This window comes from Dipodomys spectabilis, unplaced genomic scaffold, assembly GCF_019054845.1.
Source record: "Dipodomys spectabilis isolate Male_0828 unplaced genomic scaffold, ASM1905484v1 ptg000266l, whole genome shotgun sequence".
Classification (NCBI taxonomy): domain Eukaryota; kingdom Metazoa; phylum Chordata; class Mammalia; order Rodentia; family Heteromyidae; genus Dipodomys; species Dipodomys spectabilis.
In genome coordinates, this window is record NW_024870943.1 from 3,029,404 (window position 1) to 3,048,747 (window position 19,344).

The window sequence follows — 19,344 nt, forward strand, 5'->3', positions numbered from 1 at the left end:
GGGGTGGCGCGTGCGGCTCTGCGCCCGGGCCCGGGGGGGCGCAGCCCACCCGCTCCGGCGGCGGGGATCCGGGCGATCCCCGCGCAGAGGCAACGTCCTGGGGCTCCGGGACCCCGGCCGCCGGGGCGGGGGGCGGGCCGCGAGGCCCGGGCGGCCCGGCTTCCTGGCGCCCGCCCGCCGCATCATGAAAATTTAATCCCAAATGCATTTGCGGCTCGACGTGGGGCAGGCGGACCGACGGGAAAGCAACCGCACCCCGCCCAGGCTCCGATCGGGGGGTAGGGGAGACTCAGCCCGGGAGAAGGGCTGGTCTGGGGACCTAACCCGGCAGGACCCTGGCGCAGAGGAAAGTCGGGGTTCCACCCCAGGGGGCGGGGCTGGAGTTCAGGGGGCGGAGACCGAGCTCAGCGCCGGGACAGATCGCCCGGGAGCTCGCTGCGGGGAGACAGACCGACTTGGGGGGCAGACAGACTTGAGGGGTTGGAGCGCAGCGGTCTGGTGCCTCTAAGAGCCTGGTAGACAATTTAGGGACTTGGGGGCAAAACTCAGAAGACGGAGACGAAACTGAACCCAACGGGGACCGGACCAGAGCGTGAGCTAGGATACAGCTCAGATTCCAGGGGCGCCACGCCGACTGGGGGCGGGAACTATTTGGGGAGGGGTCGCAGAGGGTAGTGGGGGGACGGGAACCTAAAGCGAAGGGAAAGGTGTCGGGAGGGACCTGGAGAATGAACGGGGGAAGAAGGGGCCGCACCCAGCGGAGAGGCGGGTACTGAAGATGAGGGATGAAATTCCGAAGAGGATGGAAGTTAAAGGTGAAAACATGGGTTAGGAGAATAAATCTGGGGGGACCGGGCAGGTGGAAGGCGGGGCTGAGAGTGGGAGGGGGGAGTTTCCCCGAAGGAGAACTGGAGATGAGAGGGGGACAGGGGTGGGGTCAGGTGTTGGTTGGGTCAGAGTTCAGGGGTGAGGTGTTGCTGGTCAGAGGTCACAAAGTTAGGAGGGATGGAGATCGGGAGGAGAAACGCAGGAAAGGCAAAGGAAGTTAACGGTATGGGGGGGGGGCAGGGAGATTTGACGAGGCCAAATCAAGGGTGGAGAAGGGATTCGGGAGCGGGAGATCTGGGTGGAACGAACTAGGAAGGACGGAAGGCACAGGGGTCACTTGGACACGGGACTGAAGTAGGAGCCCGAACCCGAGTGGTTCACGAAGCGGAGATGTGAGCCCGCAGACAGACCCCAGCCGACCCAGGCTGCCAGCCGAGAGGGCGGGTCCAATGTGCAAGGGGGCGGGACTCACGCTGATTGGGCGGAGCGACGAGGCTCCGCCCTATGCGTTGGGCGTGGCGGCGAGGCCCCGCCCCCGGCGCTGAATCCAGTGACAGCCCCCAGGCTGCCCGCACTCGCAGCCTCGTTCCCCCCGAGCGGAGCTGCGGGGCCGGCCGGGCCGGGGCGGACCCCGGGAACCCGGACGCGGCCGCCCGGGCCCGCGAAAGGGGGGCGGGGGGGATCGGCAGCAGGGGCAGCCACCATGGAGTTCCGCCAGGAGGAGTTTCGAAAGCTGGCGGGTCGCGCCCTGGGGAGGCTGCACCGGTGAGCCGGGCGGGGGTCCCGGGAGGGGGGTCGCGGATACTCGCCTCCACCTGGGAGCAGACGGACAGATGGACGGGCGTTGGATACCCCGGCACGGGGCGTGGGTGCATGGGTTCCACCCATCTGTCCAGTTTTCTCCTTGGATCTTCTGTGTGGTTCTCCTTGTGATCGATCTAGTCCACCTCACCCCACCCTGGGATCTACTCTTTCTCAGGTCTCTCTCTCTCTCTCTCTGTGTCTCTCTGTCTCTGTCTCTCTCTCGATGAGAGGGTGAGGTCTCTGTCCACCTGTCTACCTCTCCCTGTCTCCTTTCTCTGGACCACTGTATCCTTCCCCATGGGTCTCTCTTCCTATCTAGCTCTGAGACTGTCTCCCCTCTTGGTGGACCTCTGTCGCCTCTTTTCGGCTGGGATCTCAGTCTCCCTCCTGGCTCTCTGGTCATTGCTCTTTACTCAGTCTCCATCAATCCTTCACTCTGAGCCCCCCTCCCCCACTAGCCATCTTTGGTCCCCTTCTTTAGATCTCTGTCTCATTATTCCACTCTTGGTGTCTTTTTTCCCCCCAATTTCTCTTCCTCTCTGCCTCTCTTGCTCAGGGATTTTTAATCTGCAGCTCAGGCGGATTGGGGCCCACTGATCCTCGTCCTTGAGTGGAGTTAAGCTGGGAGGAAGAAGCCAGAGTATCCCAGGTCCTTGGGGGAGAAAGGAGTTACAGGCCAGATAAAAAAAAAAAAAAAAAAGAAGACTCCTGAGGTAGGCTAGACTTCCCAAGGGATACTCGTGGCTAGAGTTGCCCATCCAGAGCAATAACCCCAGTGACCTGGGTGCCTCTCAGGGTAGTGGCGACACGATTCCCCTGTCTCTCACCCCCAACCCCAGCTCTGGCTCCAAGTCAGAGAAATTACTCAGCTGCGGAAAACCTAAAAATATCTGGCCACAGTGTGGGGAGGAGATGGCCTCATCAGGACCATACCTCTGCCCCCCATGCCCTCAAACTCTGTTCCTTTGGACTTGACAGACCTGGCCCTGTCTTTAGTTGAGTCTCACGCCATCTCACTAGGCCGTTCAAGTCCTTTCCTAAATCTAACATTAGTCCTTCTTGCTGTAGATCATCTTCAGGCTCTAAAGTCACCACCCCCCAATCCCTAACCCTCTTGTGAGAGACACGAATCGGGCTGGACAGAGGGAGGCAGGATGGCGCAGTATTTGTGTGGTGGTGGGGGGTGAGGGAGATCTGAGATAACTTCACCCCCTCTTTTTCCAGTTTTCCAGCCCCTCCCCACCCTTTTTCTCACCTCCTTTCACGAGTTTCTCAAAATACACCAGTGTGAAGTCAGGAGAGCGAGCGAGTGAGAGAGAGAGAGACATGCTGCAGGAGGGGGCAGGAGGAGGGATGCATTCTCGATCCCCCTCCCCCCATGGCTGCTTCTTGATTCCTCATCTGGGTCTGGATTTTTCTTCATCTATGTTCACCTTGCTCTTTTCTACCTGTTTGAGCTGCCCCTTGGGGTCCAGCCAGAACAGTGAGCAGACAAGGGCTTCCAAAACCTGAGGTTCACTTAGATGGCTGGAGAGACATGGAAGAGCTTCTTGTATTGGCCATAACAACATATCATTTAATGCCACCCCACAAAGCAGTGGAGGTGGAGACATCAGTGGCTGAGTCCCAAACCCATCATTTGAAGTCAGTGTAGTCTCTCTCCTTCCCAAAGCTGGGACAGAAGCTGCAGGTTCTCCTCAAGATGAATATGGTGGGTGGAGGACTCACTTGGACCAGGGAACAGATGGTAACCCAGGCAACTTGGGACAAGGACAGGGAGACCAGGGAGTGATGGAGAGATGAGGCGCAGTGCCTTCTGTCTGAGAGCCAGGCCTGGGGCCAGGGAGGGCCAGGCCCTTTGGAGATTCTTCTGCATGACCTTGGGCAGGTTATTTCCCCCTCCATTCCCCCCCCCTCAGTTTTCTTCCTGTACAATGGGAAGCTACACCGAAGACCAAAAGGACATTTGGAGCCAGAGATGTGAGAATGAACAGAGATCCAGAGACAGGGCAGTGGAGACACCTTTTAGGTTAAATGTTCGCTAATGTTTACTTTTCTTCATTACCAGGTTCCCTGGATCTGGGTTGGGGGTCAGCCAGGAAAGGGAGAGGAGTCACTATCTCTGTTCTTGTGGGTGGTGTCCCTGTGTTTTTTTTTGGGGGGGAGTAGGAGTGGGGGGGGAAGTGGTACCAGCTTGAACTCAGGGCCTGGGCACTATGCCTTCCTTAGCTTTGTCACATAAGGCTGGCATTTTCCCACTTGAACCAAGCTCTGCTTCTGACTTTTTAGTGATTAATTGGAGATGAGCATCTAACGGACTTTCCTGTCCAGACTGGTTTTGAACTATCATCTTCAGATCTCAGCCTCCTGAGTATCTGGGATTACAGGCGTGAGTCACCAGCAACTGGCCCTGGTTTGTGTGTGTGTGTGTGTGTGTGTGTGTGTGTGTGTGTGTGTGTGTGTGTGTGTGTTCCTGAAATGACTGCTATCACTTTGCGTCCTCCCCCATGACTTACATTCCTCCTCTTGCTCCCATTGTATAGATGTGGAATATTGAGACCCCCGTTAAAATAAGATTGGTTGGAGAGACCTGATATCTCATAATGTAAACCTGGAATATCAAATTTCAGGGCCTGCAATCACATCTTGAGTTTCAGGGTCAAATATCAAAGGATGGCAGCCAAAGTCTAATTTCATTGGCTGACAGGGCCTGACGGGGGAGGCTGTAAAGATGTCCCTGCCATCCTCCACTGTATATTCTGGGCACTTAAATTTCCTCTCTCTGACTGTGTTTCCTCTCTTAGAGTCTCATTTCTTTCCCCTTCCAATTCTATCCACTGCCCCCCCCCAACCCGTTTTTTACCTTCCCCTCGCTACCTCCTTAAGTTCTAGGATAGGGTGGGGTTGCTGTGTTCTGTCTTGTCTCTTCCACCTCCCTCCCCCTAGACCGTCTGGCTGTTCTTTCCTCCCCCGTCCTAGTCTCCCTCGCCTCCATCTGTTCTAGCCCCTTCCTGGGATCCAGCCCGATCCCCTAGCTGCCTACCCGTCTCAGAAAGGGGCTCTACCTCACGCATCACGTTCTCCCCACCCACCTCTCCTGTCTCTGAGCCCCTCCATCTTTCAACACTTTAGGTTTCTGCCCACCTCACTCCGCATCTATGTCATTTCCTACCTCTCTTGAGGTCTCTGTCTCTCTCTCCAAATCTCTGTCCGCTCAGAGTCTCTGTGTCTTCTCTGCACCCCCATGTCCTTCCCAACTCTGGGTCTCCTTTTCCACTTCTCTAAGGGTCTCTTTCTCTGCCTTCCTCTGCTCTGATCTGACTCCCTTCCTTGTCTCTAGATCTTTCTTTTTCCTTCTGTGTCTTTCTCTGCATCTCTCATCTCTGTCACTGTCCCTTAGGGTCTTTTCCATGTGTCTCTCTCCCTGAAGTGTCTCTTTGGCTTTGAGGAGGCACCCCCCCCAAGTGCCCTATTCATCATCCCAGACTCAGTCCTGGATCCAGAACGGGCGGGGGCGAGAAGCACACTGGGGAATGAGCCAATCTCCCTACTAGGGCCATCTGTCCCCTGCCAGGACACCAGCCGCCACTCCCGCTCCCCTGCCCCCTGGGCTGACAGCGTGAACTCCAGATTCCCCGGGGAAGTCCAGGCTGGGTTGTAGGGTTCAGGGAGGGGGGCTGGTAGAGTCTCCCCACCCTGGTGTTCCTGGGAATGGGCTTCTGGTGGAGTCAGCTGGATGCCAGCCTCACACCTGGCCCTGGAAGCCGGGAAGAGCACGCCATGAAGGGGGGGGGGGGGGTGGGTAGTGCTGTATATATAGCAGAGGTGCCTGGGAGGCATCTGTTCTTTTGACACCTTTGCTGAGGTCTCTGCTTAGTGCCCTTGGCTTCCTCAAATAGACCCGGGGATCCGGGGAAGGGGGCTGGGAAGAGCCTGGGGTCGGAGGCACAGGCTCTGAGATTCCCAAAGGGAGTCTGGGGCCTGGAACTCCTGCGAGAAGAGAGAGGAGAGATCTGGAGAGGATGACCGAAGACTTTGACCTCTGAGTCTAAGGAGAGGGCTAGGTAGGAGCCTGAATTCCTGATCTGAGAGAGGGAGAGAAAGGGGGTTCAAACCTCTGCATTCTAAGGGAAGACAGCTGGAGTGGGGGGGGGGCGGCTAGCCTCCTGGGATAGGATGGGTAGGGGAACCGAGCATTCTGGATCTTGAAAAGCAGGTTTTGCCCTGAACTCCCGTGCACGGGACCCGGGACTAATGGGTCCGTGCCTCTCGCTGCCCCTCAGGCTTCTGGAGAAGCGGCAGGAAGGTGCGGAGACCTTGGAGCTGAGCGCTGAGGGGCGCCCGGTGACCTCGCAGACCCGGGACCCGCCGGTGGTGGACTGCACCTGTTTCGGCCTCCCTCGCCGCTACATTATCGCCATCATGAGCGGTCTGGGCTTCTGCATCAGCTTTGGCATCCGCTGCAACCTGGGCGTGGCCATTGTCTCCATGGTCAACAACAGCACGACCCACCGCGGGGGCCACGTGGTGGTGCAGGTAGTTCAGGGCGGAGCCGAGGCTCAGTGGAACTCCCGGGAGCCCTGGCCACGCCCCCAAAGACGCCCCGCCCCGCCGTCCAGGCCACGCCCCTTCTAACCTCCCGCACCGCCAGCCAGCCTCGCCCATGGGGACCGCCCCCTATGTGCTGACCTCACCTGGGGGGGGGCTCCCCTTAAACCCCACCCTAGTCTAAGTGAAGCCCCGTCCCCATATCCGGTCCCAGCGTCAGGTACCCTACGCCTTTCACCGAGTTTCTTTTTCGACCTACTAGCAATTTTGCTCCTGACCCCGGGGACCCATCTATTTAATTCCCACCTTAAATTCTTCACTCCTGGCTTTTCTGAAGCTCAGTCACTAACTAAATCTAACTTTATTCGGGTGGGTACCTAAGCCTCATCTCCCACTCCAGCCCATTTAGGAATTCTGCCTATTTTGCTAGGACGGTGGAGGCCACACACCCTAGGGAGGGTCACGGATGTAACACTGCGCTCTACGGTTAATTAAGGCGGTGAACAGGCCCCAGCGACAGGCGTGGACTCTGACTGAGGGATGGCGCGGGCTTTGGTTGGCAGGAGGGAGGGGTTCGCTGCTGCTGATTGGCCAAGGGGCTAAGTGTGTGGGTTGCTGATTGGTGGAGGGCAGAGTCGGGGGCCGGGCGGCTAGTTTGATGTGCCTTTTGGCCCGCAGAAAGCCCAGTTCAACTGGGATCCAGAGACTGTCGGCCTCATACACGGCTCCTTTTTCTGGGGCTACATTGTCACTCAGATTCCTGGAGGATTTATCTGCCAAAAATTCGCAGCCAACAGGTGAGGGGGGTAAGGTCTCGAGGTGGGTGGAAATTACAGTTGTGTGGGTGGAGCGAGTGTGCTCTTGAATTTTGGGGGAGGTTGAATCCAGGAAAGTGGGAGGAGCCTTGACTTAGAGGCGGGTCTTAGTAAAGGTGAGGCTTGTGATTGTGAAAGGTGGGTGTCACAGAGAAGGTGGAATCCGGGGTTCTGGGAAACACAAGTTCACCAGTTGGACCCCTCGTGTGTGTGTGTGTGTGTGTGTGTGTGTGTGTGTGTGTGTGTGTGTGTGTATGTGTTTGATTGAGAAGAGTCCTTGTATGTTGCCCAAGCTGGTCTTGAACCCTTGGACTCAAACCATCTTCCTGCCTCAGCCTCCTGAGTAGCTGGGACTATAGACATACACCACAGCACTGGGCTGTAGCTGTATCTTTTTCTCTACCCCTCCCTTTAGGGTTTTCGGCTTTGCCATTGTGGCTACCTCCACGTTAAACATGCTGATTCCTTCTGCTGCCCGAGTCCATTATGGCTGTGTAATCTTCGTGAGGATCCTGCAGGGACTGGTAGAGGTAAACTACAGTCTTGTCTGGCCCCATCACCTCGCTGATCGCTGATCTCACCTGGTCTCATTGACCCTGGCCATTTCTCCCCCCCCAGGGAGTCACATACCCCGCCTGCCACGGGATCTGGAGCAAATGGGCCCCACCCTTGGAAAGGAGTCGTTTGGCGACCACTGCCTTTTGCGGTGAGAGGAAGGGGCTGGAGACGCAGTTCTGCATGGGAGGAAGGGGTGGTGGCCTGAACTTGCCGGTCACAGAAAGGGAAAAGATTGAGGGGGTCCACGCTCCAAGATGCAAGGAACTTGACCTGTTCTTTACCTTGCATCCTCCTCTCCTTAGGTTCCTATGCCGGGGCGGTGGTCGCGATGCCTCTCGCCGGGGTCCTGGTGCAGTATTCAGGATGGAGTTCTGTTTTCTATGTCTATGGTGAGGGCCCCAGAAGCCTGGTTCCGGGTGGCGCCGGGACCAAGCGAGGCCCATCATCACTGGTCCTCACCAGGCTGCTGCCTTCCTCCTTATCTCCCTTAGGCAGCTTCGGGATCTTCTGGTATCTGTTCTGGTTGCTCGTCTCTTACGAGTCCCCTGCCCTGCACCCCAGCATCTCAGAAGAGGAGCGCAAATACATTGAGGATGCCATCGGAGAGAGCGCAAAGCTCATGAACCCCGTTACGGTCTGGACTCAAGCACGGAGCAGGGCGGGCAGGGAGGGATCCGGGAGGGTTCTGGTAGTCTGGGAGGAGACTGGACTAAAGACGGGAGGAGCGAGACTAGAGCCTAGGGGATTAGAACCGCCCACGGGGCGTGGCTAAAGCGGCAAAGGCTGGATTAGAATGTGGGAATTTTGCTACATGTGGAAGATGGGCCTAGTTTTTCTTTTTCTTCTTTCCTTCCTTTCTCTCTCTCTCTCTTTCTTTCCTTCCTTCTTTCTTTCTCTTTCTTGTATGTGCTGGTACTAGGGTTTGAACTCAGGGCCTGGGCTCCGTCCCAGAACTTTACTATTCAAAGCTAGCACTCTACCACTTGAGTCACACCTACACTTTTAGCTTTTTGCTGGTTCATTCGAGATAAAAGTCTCACTGACTTTCCTGCCCAGGCTGACTTGGAACCCGGATCCTCAGATCTAAGCTAGCTTAGTAACTAGGATAACAGGTGTGATCACCTGCGTCCAGCATGGACTCATATTTTATGGGTTCCAGATAGTCATCTGGGAGCCTGAGCGCCGCGAACTTGGGGGTGGTCAAGGGGAGGCACTGGGCAGTCAAGACTTCTCCCTGTAACCCCCTTTCCCCATTTGGAGGCTCAGATTCTGGCGTCTCCGCGGGGCAATGGGTGTGGCTAGCGCTTTTAGGTCCCTGGAGCAGTTCTGGATCCTCTGCGGGACTACAGTGAGATTCGTAGGACTGGGAAGCACGCCGCCCTGGCCCGCGTTTCAGTGGCCTCTCTCCTCTCTGCTCTCCCCCACGTAGAAATTCAACACCCCCTGGCGGCGCTTCTTCACGTCCATGCCGGTCTATGCCATCATCGTGGCCAACTTCTGCCGCAGCTGGACGTTCTACTTGCTCCTCATCTCCCAGCCCGCCTACTTTGAAGAAGTGTTCGGCTTCGAGATCAGCAAAGTACAGCCCCCCAGGGGGCGGGGCAGGGGCGGGGACGCGGGCAGGCGGGGCGGGAGCGGGGACCCGGCGGAGAAGGGGCGGGGCCTTCTCGCCGGGCGGCGCGTTGGCAGCTCCCGCCCTCCTCCCGCCTCACCCCGGCACCCCCGCGCTCGCAGGTGGGCTTGGTGTCGGCGCTGCCCCACCTGGTCATGACTATCATCGTCCCCATCGGCGGGCAGATCGCAGACTTCCTGCGGAGCCGCCGCATCATGTCCACCACCAACGTGCGCAAGCTGATGAACTGCGGGGGTGAGTGCGGCCGCCTGGGCGGGGCTAGGGCGCGGAGAGGCGAGGCGTGCTCAGGGGCGTGGCAAAGGGCGTGGCCAAGAGGACCCGCCCAGGTGAGGACCCACCTGTGTAGAACAAGTTTGCAAACGGTAGTTCCAGAGTCATCTCGAAGTACCGCAGGGTGGCTGGGCACGCGAAAGAGGCCGAGCTAGGATCCAGGGGACCCAGGAGGGGCGTGGCCTGGAGTGGGAGTGGTCAGGCCACACGATCTAGGCCAGCCTGAAGGGTCGTAGTCGGTTCAAGAGGGCGTGGCTCGGCCCGGAGTGGGCGTGGCTTAGTCTGGAAAGGCGTGGTTGGCCCGGAGGGACAGCGTCTGCTCGGAGGGGCGTGGCTTGGCCTGGCCATGAGCGGGCGTGTCTGGTTTGGGAAGGCGTGGCTTGGCGGGGAGGGCGTGGTTTGGTCGGGAGGGGCAGGTCAGTGCTGATATGGGCGGAGCAGGACCTGTGCTGGGTTGTAGAGGAACTGTTGAGTGGGGCACCCGGGCAGTCGAGGTACCAAGGTATAGAGGAGACTCGGCTCCTGGGACTGGGGCGTGGCTTAGTCGGGGGCGGGGCCACAAGCATTGGGAGTGGGCGAGGGCTGAGCCTTGGGGGTAGGCCGGGGGTCGGGGGACGCGGACAGATCCGGGCGGCAGCAGGTCTGGGGAGGTGGGGTGGGGCAGCCTGCGCCCGCCCTAGGAGATTCCGCCCTTGCAGGCTTCGGCATGGAAGCCACCCTGCTGCTGGTGGTCGGGTACTCGCACTCCAAGGGCGTGGCCATTTCCTTCCTGGTCCTCGCGGTGGGCTTCAGCGGCTTCGCCATCTCCGGTGAGAACTGCAGGGCCGCAGCTCTGGGTGGGGGGGGGGGCGCCCTGTGAGCTCTGCAGGGAACGTCCTGGTTCAGAAAGGAGACTCCCTGATTTAAAAGAGCCGGAGGGGGACGGGGTGGGGGGAAACGTCCCAGAGGGAGTCCTCAGAGCGGGTGCGGCCCCGAGGGGCGCCTCCTGGAGCTGCCTCTCCCCCCAGGCTTCAACGTCAACCACCTGGACATCGCCCCGCGCTACGCCAGCATCCTCATGGGCATCTCCAACGGGGTGGGCACCTTGTCCGGGATGGTGTGCCCCATCATCGTGGGTGCCATGACGAAGCACAAGGTTAGTAGCCCACGCTGGGCCTCCAGATCGCGAGCTTCCCACCTCGGCCTCCCCAGGGCTGGCATTACAGGTGTGCACCTCAGTGGCCGGCTTTATCATTTCTTGGGACTGGTACCTTTTGGGCATAACTAGCCACCACCCCTTTCTCTGGTTCACCCTTCCTCATGGTCAGCCCTACCCCCCCCCAATATTTGACCTTCTGTTGTCTCCTTACAGACTCGGGAGGAGTGGCAGTACGTGTTCCTAATTGCCTCCCTGGTGCATTATGGGGGTGTCATCTTCTATGGGGTCTTTGCTTCTGGAGAGAAGCAGCCGTGGGCAGAGCCAGAGGAGATGAGTGAAGAGAAATGTGGCTTCGTTGGTCACGACCAACTGGCCGCCAGTGACGAAAGTGACATGGAAGATGATGTTGAGCCTCCCGGGGCGCCCCCTGCTCCCCCTCCTTCCTATGGGGCCACACACAGCACAGTTCAGCCCCCAAGGCCCCCACCCCCTGTCCGGGACTACTGACCAGGTGCCTCCCACTGAATGGCAGTTTCCAGGACCTTCACTCCACACATCTTGGGCCTGAATGATGGTGTTAAGGAACCCCACTCCTTCCTGTCCAGCTTCAGGCCCAGTTCCCAGTGCAGTCAAATCCTCAAATTCTTTTCCCTTTCTCCACAGCCTCTCAGGGGTGGTGAAGCTGCAGACTGGCAGTTTCAAGGATACCCGTGTTCCCCTAAGGTTACTCTTCTTCACTTGTTCTGCCTCAGTGGTTCCAAATGTCTCCTTTCAGGGCTTTATTTGAATGGACACTTCAACCTCTTACTCTTTTTTTTTTTGGTTTTGAGGCACCTCCCATTTTCCTTGGAACCTTCTCCCCCACGGACATTTCAGGCTAATCCCTGAGATGACTCAACTTCCCTCTCTCAGAAAAAAAAAAATCCAAGTCCTCCTCTAGAAGTTCCAAATCTCACCTATCCATTCTGCATTTCTTAGGTTGGTTTAATCAAGCCCCAACCGCCATTCCCAGGATTTGATTCTCACCAGCGTTTCTGAGGGGGAAATGGCGGTTTCAAGGCTCCCCACTCCTACCCCCCCCCCCCCCCCCCCAGCAGATGCTGCTGTGAAACCAAATCCCCCAACCTCCTTCGCTTAGCACAAAGTTTAGGGAAGCAACCAAAATGGCAGTTTTGGCAACATGCCTCTCTCCATCCCATGCACTTTTTTCTGACTACTTTCAGGTCTAAATAGTGGCTGCTCAAGTGGATTAATTCAACGGTTTGAAGCCACCACCATTGAACCTCCCCTTGGTGGTTTCAAGACCCCTTCCTTTTCTCCCCAAATCCTTGCACTTTACCTGGGTGGTTTCAGACGACCCACAGTTTCTCAGTGGCCATTTGTTGTGTCCCTCAGGGGCTAGATGACTCAAAACCTGGGACCCGTCCCTCTTCTGACACCTCTCTTTCAGTCCGGGGTCTATGCGTAGGAGAAATCACAGACTCCCAGGAAGGAGGTGGGATCAGGAAAGAGGGGTGTTTTTCCTGGGGCAGGGTTGTGTCTTGGTGTTTCTGTCTCTGTGATTGTAAATCCTGCCCTGCCCCCCCTCCCAATAAAATGCTTTGGTGTACACACTCAGTTGTCATTGGCTGTGCGGGCCAATGACTCCTCCTCCCTCAGACCCAGGGGTCCAGACCCCAGCTGGCCTCCCTCATCCCAGGGGACTCAGCCCCGGCCCCTCCTGCTGCAGAACTCAGGCCAAGGATGTCCAGCCCTTGGAATACAGGATTTATTAGGTTCGAGGCTGTGGACCCTGAAGCGTGCGGGGCGGGGTGGGGGCGTGCGGGGCGGGGCGGGGAAGGGAGACAGGACTCCTGGGTGCTCCCTCGCTCTGGGAATGTCCCCGATCGGTCGGTACTGTGAGTCAGAAGCGGCTCACACGAAGTTGTTGGGCAGCGTGGCAGGAGACAAGGCCTCCAGGGGCTGGGGTCGCCCCCCGCGGGGGGGCGGGGGCAGCTTGGGCGGCAGCGGGGGAGTGGACGGCGGCTGCTTGGTGGCGATGTGCGATGGGATCCAAGCATCAGGCGCATAAAAATAGAGGTCGTAGGGATCCTTCGGGGCGTCGACATGCATAACTATGGGGCAGGGGGGCGGGGTCAGGACCTGGCGGACAGGAGGCCCCGCCCCTTTGCAGGGCCTCTAGCCAATGAGGATGGAGGGAGGAGTCAAACAAACGGGCGGGGCACCGAATAAACAAGGAGGCGTGGTTTATGCACGAAGGGCGTGACTTATTAGGGGTTCGACCTTCGGAGAGCGGGAGGGGCCTGTACGGAATGGGCGGGGCCTTCAGGTAGGGTGGGCGGGGCCCGCAGGGAAGAGGCGGGGAATGCAAAGCTGCCGTCACGTAGCAGGGGACTGAAGGGACCGGCTTCAGGGACCTGTGATGTGGGTCTGCGGCAGTTTCCAACTCGGCTAATCCTGGGCCTACGCAGGATAATTAGGGAGTGGCGGCGGGGGGGGGGGGGGTCGGGACTTCTAATGACCTAGCATGGGGGCCATGCACTTGAGGTGGAGACGGGTACCGGAGGGAAGGCAGACACTCACCGGGCTCATCCACTCCGTCCGGGAGCCGGTGGTGGGAGAAGGGCCGTTGCCGGGCCGCCCGGCGGTAGAGACACCACAGCAGCAAGACGACGCCGATCAACAGCCCGGTCCCCGCGAAGAACAGGCATAGAGCCCCGCCGCCGCCACCGCGGGGCCGCCCCACCAGAGCCACGCCTGCGGGGGACAGCAACCCAAGCTCCCTCAGACCCCAGACTCCTCCCTCAGACCCCAGACTCCTCCCTCAGGCTCAGCCTCCCCTCTCAGACACAGCCCTCCTCCCTCACACCCAGCCTTCCCCCTCCGACCCCAGCCTCCTCCCTCAGACCCAGCCTGAGGTTCAGGACCTAGCCTCTTCTCTCCGATCAGTGCCAGGCCAGCCCTTACCTGTCTCTTTCACTCGCTCCACCACAATGATAGTGTTGACCCTCTCACCGCGGCCTCTCCGCTCTGGGGCCCGGGGATTGTCAGGGGCCAGCTGACTGGGGGGCCCTGGGGGAGCAGGGGGCCCTGCAATGCGGGCAGAGGGAGGAGGGGTGCCCAGCCCCTTAGGGTCTGAGTTTGGAGGGACCTCCCCTGGAGATTCTGAGGGGGGCAATATTGGGGTGTCAGGCTGAGTGGCTGCAAGGGCTTCTGGGTCACTCAGAGCAGTAGTCCCCTCGAGAAAGGCCGCAGGTGTTTTTGGGTAAAGGTTTGTTGAGGTTCCAGTATCGGAGGTCGTGGGGGTCTCCGTGGCACCCCGATAGTGGGATGTGGGGAGTTCTGTTTCAGGAATCTCAGTGTGGCTGAGGGTATGGGGGACGTGAGACTCTGGGTGGGTACTTCCGGTTGAGTCAGGACGGGTGGTGGGGGGTAATTCAGAGTATGGGGTCCCAGTGGTGACAGGGTCATGGGTTTCTAGAGATTTGAGGTTTAAGGAATTGGTGGGCTCAAGACTTGGGGTAGCAGGTGGAATTTCTGTGGCAGTCAGTTTGGAAATTTCTGGGGTTTCTTGGCGTGTAGTTTGTGTAGGGTCAGAAAAGTCTGGGTGTGAAATTTTGGAGGGATTAGGTTCGGGGACCTCCGGGGGCCCTGGGTCTGAAGTTTCAGTCAGGTTAGTTTTTGAGGACTCAGGAGGTTCTGGACGTGTTGCTTTGGTAGGGTTAGTTTTGGGGGTGTCCAGGGATTCTGGTATAGAGGTTATGAGTGGGCCAGCCATTGGGGTCAGTGGAGACTTTGAGTGTGGGGTCTCCTGGAGGTCAAGACCAGGGGCTTCAGTAGAATCAAGGGATGAGTTCTCATGGGAGACAGTGTGAGCTATCTTGGAGAGCTCAGGGTAAAGGGTCCCTGGGAACTCTACATTAGTCAGGGCTCCAGTGGAATTTTCAGAAGCCCCAGGGGAGTGACCCATCTCCTGGACATCGGAGCCCACGGGAGAGGCAGTTGAAGCAGCCTTGCAACCCAGCTGGGCCGTGAGGAAGACGAGGATGAAGAGGATGGGGTTGAGGGGTTTCATAGCTCCGAGAGATGTTTTATCTGTTGGGGAGCCGGTAGGAAAGCGTTAAAGGCAATTTTCTTCCCCCTGAGATCCGCCCACCCAGAGGCTCCACCCACTTTGCAAGAGGCCACGCCCACAGACTCTCAAGTGGACCTGAGCTGAGCCCAGATTGGCCCCAGGGAAAGAGCTCAATGGTAACTCTCCAAGGCTGTGGGGCTGTAGCCCCAGTAGCTAGGGGAGACCCAGGGGCCCGTGAACCTTCCTGGAAGTTGTAGTTCTAATTTCCTTATCTGTTTCCCAGAAGGGCCCTAGAAAAATTGGGAAATTGTGACACCACTTCAAGGCCCCATTCATCTTCGGCTTCAACTTTGGGGCGTGTTGGACTTCTGAGGGGACTAGAGGTGCTGTAATCCTAGATACTCAGGAGGCTGAGATCTGAGGATCAGGGTTCAAAGCCAGCTCCAGCAGGAAAGTCCGAGAGATTCTTATCATCAATTAACCACCAGAAAACCAGAAGTGGAGCTGTGGCACCAAGTGGTAGAGCACTAGGCTTGAGCAAAAGAGCTCAGGGACAGCACCCAGGCCCCTAAGTTCAAGCCCAACAACCAAGCATAAATAAATAAATAAATAGAGTTGCTTATGCTAGAGGAGGCTTGAAAGAGCTGGGGACTGGAACTGAGGATCTGAGAGAGGAGGAAGACTCTTGCTCTTAGGTGGGGAGGTTTGGGGGGTGCCATTGAGCCCCCTGAGTTCCACAGCGTGTGGGAGCTGGGTGGGGGTAGATGGATCTAAATTCCTGATTTTTCCTAAAGGTTAGAAGCCTAGAAATTCATGCACATTGCCTTTTAATTTGTTTTATTTGTTTGCTTGTTGAGACAAACAAATGTCTATGTAGCCTAGGTTGCACCGGAACATGCGCAATCCTACTTCAGTCTACACTGTGCTGGGCTTACAGGTGTGTGCTACCACGCCCAGTTGAGGATTTCTAGACTCTCAAGGGAGGGGGCTCTGTCTTCTAGGGGAGAAAAGAGATGGGGGTATTGAACTCTTGGGCTAGAAGAAGTTTGGAATCCTGAGTCCGAGGGTCTGTAGTCTAGACAGCCTGGTAGAGCTGATAGGGGTGGGAGCTCTGGGGCAGGATCCTCATCTCCCTTGTTTACTGAGGCGATTGAGCTAGGATCCCAGCACCTGGACAGACATAGCAGTCTGCTCTCAGATGGAGTTGGAGGTTAGACAGGGTCACTTGGGGTCATGGGGTCTCTTACCTGCTCAGTGATGTCCAAGATAAGAGCAGGTGAATCTTGCTGGATGCAGAGTCGAGTGAATGATGAAGAATGGCTCTGGGCGGGGCAGGAGTTAGGGTCCCCGAAGCACATAGGTGACGCACCTGATCCCTCTCTAGGGATGCTGGGAGCCTAGCGACAGCTTCGGTTCTTAGGGAGAGAGATAAAGGACACTGTCTCTGGTGGAGAAGGGAGTTAGGGACTGAATGATCTGGGGAGAGATGTCACACAATCAAACTCTCTTCCTTTTGAAGAGGAGTCTGCTGGGTACAGTGCTGCATGTCCATAATCCCAGCCCTTAGAAGAGGAAGGGCAAGAGGATCTTAACTGTGAGACCAGCCTTGACTACATGATGAGACTCTGTATTGAAAAAAAAAAAAAAAAGAAGATAAAGAGAAGGAAATAAAAGGATTAAGAGTTCTGCCCTTCACCCTCTTTTACCCCCAATCTAAGGCCTCCCCACCCTAGACACTGCAGCTTTACGTCCCCAACTAGGAACTCACATCCAGGAATCGAGGCATCTAGCGCTTTCCTTTCCTAGATTCAGGAATCCAGGTCCTCATATCCCCTCATTTCTCAGAGCCTGGGTCCCTGCCCTAATTGCTCTTTGGTCCTAGAGTCCATTCTCTGTCTCCCTCCTCTTTGAAGAGCTAAGAGTCCAGGTTGCATGCCCTAGATTATTGCTGCTCCTTTGTGATTTCCAGCCTTTGCCAACATCCCTACTGTATACCCAGAGCCCTCTCTTCAAAGCCCACCTGAACTAGCCAGGTGCTGTTGGCTCATGCCTGTAACCCTAGCTACTCAAGAGGCTGAGATCTGAGAATCACCACCAGAAAACCGGAAGTGGCACTTTGGCTCAAGTGGTAGAACGCTAGCTTTGAGCTGAAGAGCTGAAAGACAGCGCCCAGGCCCAGTTCAAGCCCCATGACCAACCCCCCCTCCTTCTCCAAAAAAAAAAGTCTACCTGAACGGAGTCTGGTGGTACACATCTAAAATCCTAGATAGAAGCAGGAGGATCACAGTCCAAGGCTATCTCAGGGCAAAAGCATGAGACCCTACCTGAATAAAAAAAGGAACTATACAGCAAGAAAAGGATGGAGGGCTGGGCTCAAGTGGTCAAGTGGTAGATCACCTGTTTAGGAAGCAGAAGGTCCTGGAGTTCAAAGCCCAGGATTGTCAAAAGATCCACGGGAGAGGGAGTGGATTTTGTCTCCATCCCCCAAAGGGATGTGGGGTTACAGCTATAGGGGAACTCAGGGCCCTGTCACTGTGTCCCCTCTTCACTGTTACCATCACCCGGGTCTCCGCTCTCACCCCGTATGCCCTTGACCACCTTTTGCCTATTTTCCCTTCCGACCCCTCCCTGGGTCTCCAGCTGTCTCCCTGGCTGAGTTTACATCTCGGTATGTCTGTCCATGCTGCTGTCCATCTATTTCCTTCTCCTATCTGATCTCCATTTCCAGAGATTCTGGCTCTTTCCTTCTCCCTTCTCTCCTTCCTTCATTTTCGCTCTGCCTCTTCTTTCTTCCTCCATCACCCTCTGCTTGTTTCTTCCCTTTGTCCCTGCTGCTTCTCATCAGTGTCTGACTCCTGCTCTGTCCGTCCCTCTACAGCCTCTATTTTTATCTCGGTGACAGCCCCCCACCCCGCAGGCCCAACTCTCTTGTCTGTCTCCCTCTCCCTCTCCTTAGGTCCCAGCTCCAGGTCCCAATTAGTTCGCGGCGGCCACAGCAGCGCAGGGCCCCCACCCCCGGCTCCTCATTACAGCCGGCGGCTCCTAATGAGCCTGGGGGGTGGTTGACCCGGCGCCCCCGGCCCAGCCTGCGTCACTGCCCGCTGCGGGGGCCGGGCAGGCGGATATAAGGGGGCTGCGGGCGGCGCTGCCCGAGCCCACTGCGCGGTAGGCGGGTGGGGGGTTCTGCGTGGGGAAGGTGGACTTTGCGAGTCCTCCTTGTCTCTCTCCACAGGTGATGGAGACCCGCCAGGTGTCCAGGAGCCCCCGGGTGCGGCTGCTGCTGCTGCTGCTGCTGCTGGTGCCCTGGGCGCCGCGCCCCGTCTCAGGGGTCGCTCTGCCCCCCGCGGGGGTCTTCAGGTGGGAGCTAGGGAGCGGCCCCGGAGAGAAAAGGACCCGGTGGGAGGCCCGGGATGGGGAGGGGAGACCCGCAGGGAGGGGAGCGGGGCGGAGGGGAGAGGGGGTGGAGAGCGGGAGAAAGGCGAGCTGGGGTAAAAGCAGTCGGTGTGGTGGACTCGGGGCCCGTGGTCGAGGCACATTCGTGGGTTCGCCGGTGCCCGGCCCTGCGGGCGGGGCGGTCCTGGTGCTCAGGGCGCCTCGAACCCGCGGAGCCCGGAGACAGACACAGAGAGGGACAGGGACGGACCGACAGGCACGTGCCGTCCTCAGGCTTCGAGTTCGACCGGAGGGAGGCCCGCCGAAGGCGGGCGGAGGCCTGGACGCGCAGCCACGGAGCTTGTCCGTCTCTCCGCAGCCTCCGCACCCCCGGCCGGACCTCGGCGGGTCGGGACAGCCCGGTGTCGCGGCGGAGTCTCGCGCTGGCGGACGACGCGGCCTTCCGGGAGCGCGCGCGGCTGCTGGCCGCCCTCGAGCGCCGCCACTGGCTGAACTCCTACATGCACAAGCTGCTGCTGCTCGACGCGCCCTGAGAGCCCCGCGGCCCGGCTGGGCCCAACCAGCCCCTCCTGGCCAGGCCCCGCCCCGCCCCGCCCCGGCAGGCCCCGCCTCCGCCTGCCGGGCCCCGTCCCACCTGCCGGGCCCCGCCCCGCCAGCCCCCGCCCCCGGCCCCGGCCCTCTTGGCCCTCCCCAATAAAGACCCTTCGCGCTCTGGACTGCGCCTCCTTCCTGCGCCACCAGCGCGCGCGCGCGTGCGGATGGTACGCATGTGCACGTGTGGATGGCGCACACGCGTGTGTATGTGTGTGCGCGCGCTTGGGGCTGGAGACCCTGGAGGGGGGAGACCTGCGTCTGGAGCCCGCTCTTTCCGTCATGGCCCTCTCTCAGAAGCTTGCTTCCTGGGGATCGCGTCCCCCCTCTCTGAGGGTCCCTGAGGTCCCGGAGCCCTGTCCGGGGCTCTCTCCTCTCTCAGGCTGTGTTCTCGTCTGCCTTTGGAATTTTATCACTTCCCTTTCTCTCTCTTTGGCGTGTCTATTTCTCTCTCTTTGGGCTTCGCTGTGTCCCCCCAGACTTCAGCATGGGCGCAGTGGAAAGAACGCGGGGCTCTGGTATGACCCGCACCCTGCCTGGCCTCCAAGCTCAGGCTCCCCCGAAACCTTCTGATGTTAAAAAAGACGCCCTAAGTCTTCTTCTGCTTCCTTTCCCTCTCTCTTGAGAAATAAACCAGATATCTCCAGATCACTACAGCACGACACTAATAAAATACTTCCAGTACAAAAGG

At 58.2% G+C, this 19,344-nt stretch overlaps 3 protein-coding genes across 3 annotated transcripts; 2 read left to right on the top strand and 1 right to left on the bottom strand.

Moving 5' to 3' along the window:
• Window positions 1–1,381: 1,381 nt before the first annotated feature.
• Window positions 1,382–12,170, top strand: Slc17a7 (solute carrier family 17 member 7). Its single transcript, XM_042700495.1, has 12 exons — window positions 1,382–1,593; window positions 5,916–6,168; window positions 6,859–6,977; window positions 7,411–7,525; window positions 7,614–7,701; window positions 7,856–7,942; window positions 8,045–8,187; window positions 8,983–9,132; window positions 9,288–9,420; window positions 10,155–10,265; window positions 10,464–10,591; window positions 10,808–12,170. Exons 1-12 carry the CDS (start codon window positions 1,532–1,534, stop codon window positions 11,099–11,101), a joined length of 1,683 nt encoding a protein of 560 aa, XP_042556429.1. The 5' UTR covers window positions 1,382–1,531; the 3' UTR covers window positions 11,102–12,170.
• Window positions 12,171–12,508: 338 nt separating this feature from the next.
• Gfy (golgi associated olfactory signaling regulator) lies at window positions 12,509–14,669 on the bottom strand. Its single transcript, XM_042700101.1, has 3 exons — window positions 13,562–14,669; window positions 13,178–13,351; window positions 12,509–12,708 (listed from the first exon to the last, which is right to left on the bottom strand). Exons 1-3 carry the CDS (start codon window positions 14,667–14,669, stop codon window positions 12,509–12,511), a joined length of 1,482 nt encoding a protein of 493 aa, XP_042556035.1.
• A 3,232-nt stretch (window positions 14,670–17,901) lies between these two features.
• Window positions 17,902–18,595, top strand: Pth2 (parathyroid hormone 2). The gene is made up of 2 exons (XM_042700047.1): window positions 17,902–18,026; window positions 18,421–18,595. The coding sequence occupies exons 1-2, from the start codon at window positions 17,905–17,907 to the stop codon at window positions 18,593–18,595; spliced, it is 297 nt and encodes a 98-aa protein (XP_042555981.1). The 5' UTR covers window positions 17,902–17,904.
• The last annotated feature ends 749 nt before the right edge of the window (window positions 18,596–19,344 follow it).